This window comes from Nicotiana sylvestris, chromosome 11 (assembly GCF_000393655.2).
Source record: "Nicotiana sylvestris chromosome 11, ASM39365v2, whole genome shotgun sequence".
Taxonomy (NCBI): Eukaryota; Viridiplantae; Streptophyta; class Magnoliopsida; order Solanales; family Solanaceae; genus Nicotiana; species Nicotiana sylvestris.
This window is the reverse complement of record NC_091067.1, coordinates 65,534,395-65,540,394: the sequence shown is the minus strand read 5'-3', so window position 1 is coordinate 65,540,394 and position 6,000 is coordinate 65,534,395. Positions and strand designations below refer to the sequence as shown.

Here is a 6,000-nt window from a genome sequence, read left to right as displayed (position 1 = left end):
TATCAATCACTTTTATACAACAAAAAAGCGAAAAAATATAAATGCAGGTAATACACTAGCTTAGCAAAAAGTTCGTTATTATACCCGGAAATCAGGGCTACGTTAAAACAAGGTGGCATAGATTTGTTAATCACAGAATTCTTACCAATTCTTTATACAGATTCATCCAAGAATTACAAAAGCTTACAAAGCAAGGCGAATCAAAATGAAATCTGAGTTGCATTGTACGGAAATCTCAACCTCAATTGGACCATATTATGTTCATGTCTCTGCCCAATAGCGAAATTTAAAAATAGAGACATGTACATGATTTCCAAAATGCATACTTTGGCTAGAGGATACACCGAAGTGGGTTTTTGGGTTCAACTATACCTGTTGCTTCCCCTTAGAGCTATATATGTATAAATACGCACAAAAAAAAAGATGTATATGGTATACATATAGTAAGATCACTTTCATGTCGAACCAATGGTGTACCTAGGATTTTTCATCATGCGTGCTCAACATGATCTTCTTAATCTGGAGATGCTACTGAGATGAATTGCTCAGGCAATCTGTCTATGCAGTACTAGTTTCATATATAAATAAATAGTGTTGGGCTCCAAAAATAATGGCGTTGAGCATCCAACAGGGCGATGTAGGTCCACCATTGTTCTAAATGCACAGACTTTAGATCTTCAACTCGCCTCTAATCTTGACATACTGAATTTGCAACCCACCAGATCACATCTTCAAGAATTAGATTATCCGGACAGTTCACTTCCAAAATGCAGCAACATACATCAGGAAGGAAAACAAATCTAACCGTTTAGTACCATATAATAATCTGCAAGATAATCTGAATCCAAAAAGACCTTAAGATAGAAAGTTTAGGGTACCTGATATGGAGGCTCACTAATGCATAGCAGAGATTTCAAGAATATCAAGACGCATGGCATGTAAAGCAGCCACTCAAAGAACCTAGTTGAGGAGTCCGATGGAAAGACAGGGCTGTTTGAGAAGAATTTGTAACTTCATTTGCCTGGTTAGCAGATATTGAGCTTCTCATTTCTTGGGCCTTTCTCTGTGCTGATTTAAATTTGTTCATAATTTTATCCATGGATGATGTTCTCATTTTCTCCAGTTTCATCTGCATTACATTTGAGAATTATTATTTTTTCTTATAAGATCAGTTGAGAGTTAGTACTAAGTTTAATTGCAAATAGAAATCCTTTTTTCTATTATTGGTGACTGCAAGCCCTTTTCATCCTTCTCTCATTGGTATTCCACTAAAATTTAAACCACATCATGTGTAGTAGCATCTACAGAGAGACACATTTCCTGATGGTTATAGCACGTTATTATCCAAATACATAATAACGAAACTTTTTCATTGTACTGTTTCTTTTGACAACTTAATCTTATTGCGGAGAAAGGGGAGAGAAGAAATTGTTGTAGTTAGGCATTCATTTTTGGAAAATTTGGGATCTAACTTAAAGCAATCCATCTCCAAATGCTGGCTACATATACCATAGAAAATTCGGTCTTGCTTTCCAAATCTTCAAGCAAAAAAAACATGTAACGTTATATAATGCAAGAAAATATCTTTTCCCTGGTCCCTTCAGCAGAAAGATCTCCATATCAATAAGGTCAATCGTTCATTGTTCACCACCCATTTTATCAGTTCCTAACATATTTAAAACATTTGAAGAATCTATTGCTCATCTATCAACTTATACGTTCATCTACAATGACAAAAGACTAAAGATGAAAGAATTAACATTTAAGATAAAAGAACACATCATCACAGTTAAGAGCGCAGCATTGCTGCCACCAGTATCAATGACCAAAAACCTTCATTACTACACTAGCCTAGTTCTCTAGGCCAGCCAATCGTAAAAGACTGCTTCACTTTTTTGAAACAATACTCATCTCACAATAGGAAGCGCAGGTTTAAAAACTTATGTCACAATAGGAAGCGTAGGTTTCACAATGGATGGTTTAACAGTTCAACTTAGGTTATTAATATACTAAATGGACACCATAGAGTTGATGAATTGTGAATGTAGTGAGACCAACCTCTAGTTTCCTTATTGCTGCCTCTGCTTTTGCCTTTTGCAGGTTCTCCCATGCAGTAATACTGGCTTCTTCCCTCCTAATCCTGGATTATATTTACAGGATAGAATAAGCAGCAAGAATACATACAGATATAGGGAAAGAGATTAAAAACATGAATGTTTTCTGGTCTTTGGAGAACAGCCAGTTTTATGATATTCTTGATAAACACCACTGATTGACGGATCAGATAGACTGAATTCCAGTGTATGCAAATATTTAAACAAGTAATTTGATAAACTAACATAAACCGGGCATCTAATTGGCAGCTAGGAGATAGACCTTCTATAAAACTATAGAGTCTCATAATATTTAGTTGAGAGAAGGGGAATTTTAGAGCAGCACTAAAGTTATCTCCGTAAGAGACCTATAGGTCACGGGTTTGAGCCGTGGAATCAGATACTGGCACTTGCGTCACGGTAAGCTGCCAACATCACACCGCTTGGGGTGCGACCCTTTCACGGACCCTGCGTGAACGCGAAATGCTTCATGCACCGGGCTGCCTTTTCTTTATAATATTTACTTGAGAAGGAACTACATATTCATCTCTTCCTATTTTTGAATAGCATTTTCTACATAAGAGTTATCAGTTCATAACTTTCTTTTTCAAGTTTACAAGAGAAATAGCGTCACTTACTTTGAAGCACTCTTTGTTGTGTTGGAAACATCCCAATGTGAAGAACGGATTTCCCTTCCTGGAGTCGGAGCTACCCATTCGTCAACTGGCACGTCTCTCACTTCTGCTTTGGGGGAAGTGATTCTCTGCATTTTTACAATTGGTAGAACGGAGGGAGTTGAGGGTGAGAAGGACGACAGTCTCAATGGAGATGAAGGACTTTCCTCGGGGCTCATCTGCGTGGCCATATCCCTCCTTGAGATAATTCTAGACACTCCATTGGTTGCATCCTCAATATCATCACTGCTCTCGTCTAAACAAAAAATATTGTGACAGTGAAACACAATAAAAAAGGATTATCATTCTTTACGTGTTATTAAACTCACAGTTCTCAAGATAAAATTGATAAAGATGTGTGTAAACACCAGATGGAGGGAGAAAAACTGCAAACTAAAGAAAAGGAAATGCTAGTGGCATAACAAGTTTCGACACTTCTGGACCATAACAAGGGACATCTGGCACACTTGATCATTGAAGGGAAGATCCAAAACAACTTCATAATATATCCTCACTTCTTTCGATGAACTATAAAAACTTCAATTTTCGTCAAACTTATATATTTATAACAGGGAACTACAACTTCCCAATTGAGGAATCTATTAGCTATAATTAGTGCTTTTTCAGAGATTCTCTATCTCAAAGCTCGATTTAAGATAGATAATTACGAATTTCAGAACTATTAACTAAACCACACATTTTCCTCCTCTATGTTTTCTATATAATTTCTGGTCACTGTGTTTCTTTCATTATCATTGGCTTACAATCAGAAGGACACCCTCCGTCAGCCAAAAACTCTTAGTTTCAATAATAACTCTTGAAAACAAAGAAGTACTCAAGTTTTCTGTTTAACCATTTCATTTTGAGCCTTGAGATGTAATTGGCCTTCCATCATTGGAAATATAGATTCATTATCCTCCACACACACACACAAAAACTCTAGTATTAATTAATCCATCGGTTCTATTTTTATTTTAGGTATTAACACACATAAATTATGCTACATTGTCACAGGCTTAGCTTGACAAATAATGATGCAGCAAGTAAATCAACTTTTAACTTTCTAATGAGATTTAACAAGCACCAAACCAACAAAAATTGGTCAATTATACCTTGGGGAATCGACAGTGTTGACAGACTGAGACGTTCAGAACACCCATGTACACTAACTGACCTTGCCATGTACGGCTCCACGAATGAAGGAAAATTTCCACCACCTAAGTTTCCTCCAGAACGAAATGCCGAACTATCAGAAGCTATCACTCCGCTTGAACTTGGAGAACTGGCTAGCAGATTCCCACCATTTCCTACCTTAAAAACAGGCACTATTGGAGAATACGATGAATAGTAAGCAGGACCAAGAGGTCCACTTTTGGATTTAGGCCGCCTCTGTTGCTGCTGTAATGAACCTCTATCTCCTGATGCTGGGCTAAAAATCCACCTCTCTGCATCTTCCCATTTGGAAGGTAATGTTCTTCCATTGTTATAAGGCAGCAATGCAGTATTCAGTTGCCTCCGACTAGCAGCTGAACGCAATGGCACATGCTCTGAGCTCCAGCCTTTCTGAATGTAATGCTTATAGTTTGGCGTCCCAGGGCTAGGAAACATACAAGCTCCAGATGCAGTAACAGTTGTTTTCTTCATGACACCAAATCGCGGAGAAGAGTGTGTTGCCTTAATTATAGCATTATTCAGATCTGGTTTTTGCCTATCTAATTTCTTCCCGGCCTTTGACCTCCTGTCTTGACATTCTATTCAAATGAATTCACAAATGTACTTCTCGATCAAATTCATCTGATATCAAAGAACTAAACAAAACAAATACACACTGAACTGTAATTTTTCTTTCAAAAACCTTTATACTTGTGCATTACCTTTGAGAGCTTGTGAAAATGACTTTCTTGCTGAATCTAAGGTCAGATTTTTCTCCTCTCGATCTGGAAAACAGTGATGGTAAATGTAAATGTCTAATCTCTAATTCTTTCAAAGCTTTTGAAGGAAGCCAGCTGATACACAGGCAAGAGGTACCTTTTGTCTTTTCTTTCCTACGAAGGTGACTATTCTTGTGTACCATGGCTTTGCTTAGATCTGGAGATGGACCACCCAAAGCTTCATGAAATTCATACCCTGTCAAATGCTGGTACAACAGATCAAAGATTTCAATCTCATGGAATTCGGCAAACTACATACTTTGAGAAGTAGTACAGATAAATACCAATTACTATAAAAGAATCCAAAAGCAGTATCCTCACTCCTCATTTTTCGGTGAAAAGTCAATTGATCAACTAAAGCTCAATCCAAACTAGTTGCCCGGTTATATGAATCTTATAAATACGTCCTTATAAAAAAAGAATTCACCTTCTAATCTGTTCCTCTCCATCTATATGATGAGTAACAGTGTTAATACATAAAAGTAGAGATCGAGAGAGATCAATAAAAATGAAAAACTTGTTACATGAAAATGCGGATGGTGAGATAGAGAAGTAAAGGAGCAGCGATCAAGGCTGGGAGACGCAGAGAAGTCGGCGGTGAAAATGACAGAATCCGGGCTAACATCACGACCTCCAAATATCAAACTCAATCTCTGATCCTGAAACCTTAGCTCCGACATTTTCACTTCTTAATTCCGCATTAATTACATTACATCATATATAAGTAATTGTTTCTGACATGAACTCTACTCTACTTGTGTAGACTTTAGATGTAATGGCGTGTTTGTAAAGGTCGATGTCATATGACTGTATTTAACAAAAATGGAATCTTCAAGGAAAGGACAAAGCTTTCTGAAGTGGGAATGTGACTTCATCATCATGTTTTATGTTTTGTTCACACTATTAAAAAACAAAACGTCGGATTCTCTTCTCTCCATGCAAGAGACCTTTTCCCCATATTTTTAAAGTTTCTCTTTGTGTGGGATGTCCTCAGTGCAGCGGCGGATTCAGGGGCGCAAGAGTGTTTATCCGAACCTTCTTATACACAACTCCTTGCACTGTGTATATAAAGTAAAATTTGATTTTTTTATCTCTATATATATTATATTTTGAATCATCTGGCCAAAAAGCATGGCTTTATAGTCAAGGGGTTCAAAACCATTATGAAGTCATTGGCTCAATTCCCACCAGCTACAATCTCATTAAATTTTTTAACTTAATCCTTTTTTGAACCCCTTAGCAAAAGCCCTCCCTCCGCCACAGCCTCAGTGGATGTAGCTAATTAGCTATATTCCATCCAAC

The 6,000-nt window shown here is 37.2% G+C and overlaps 1 protein-coding gene across 2 annotated transcripts; it reads right to left on the bottom strand.

Annotated features, from left to right (window-relative positions):
* Positions 1-200: 200 nt before the first annotated feature.
* Positions 201-5,610, bottom strand: LOC104241949 (uncharacterized). Of its 2 annotated transcripts, none has more exons than XM_009796920.2 (8): positions 5,223-5,610; positions 4,796-4,904; positions 4,642-4,704; positions 3,880-4,518; positions 2,732-3,023; positions 2,059-2,140; positions 879-1,129; positions 201-759 (listed from the first exon to the last, which is right to left on the bottom strand). In XM_009796920.2, exons 1-7 carry the CDS (start codon positions 5,376-5,378, stop codon positions 923-925), a joined length of 1,548 nt encoding a protein of 515 aa, XP_009795222.1. In that variant the 5' UTR covers positions 5,379-5,610; the 3' UTR covers positions 201-759; positions 879-922. The 2 variants fall into 2 exon arrangements, with proteins under 2 accessions (XP_009795222.1, XP_009795225.1); XM_009796923.2 differs by lacking the exon at positions 5,223-5,610 and adding an exon at positions 4,983-5,202.
* Between the last annotated feature and the right edge of the window lie 390 nt (positions 5,611-6,000).

Excerpts from the sequence above, each read along its gene's own strand:
- LOC104241949 (XM_009796920.2), bottom strand. The coding sequence starts at position 5,378 with ATGTCGGAGCTAAGGTTTCAGGATCAGAGATTGAGTTTGATATTTGGA. Across the intron at positions 4,905-5,222 it reads CTCACCATCCGCATTTTCAT|CATTTGACAGGGTATGAATT; the intron begins GTAACAAGTTTT and ends CTGTTGTACCAG. Across the intron at positions 1,130-2,058 it reads CAGCAATAAGGAAACTAGAG|ATGAAACTGGAGAAAATGAG; the intron begins GTTGGTCTCACT and ends AATGTAATGCAG.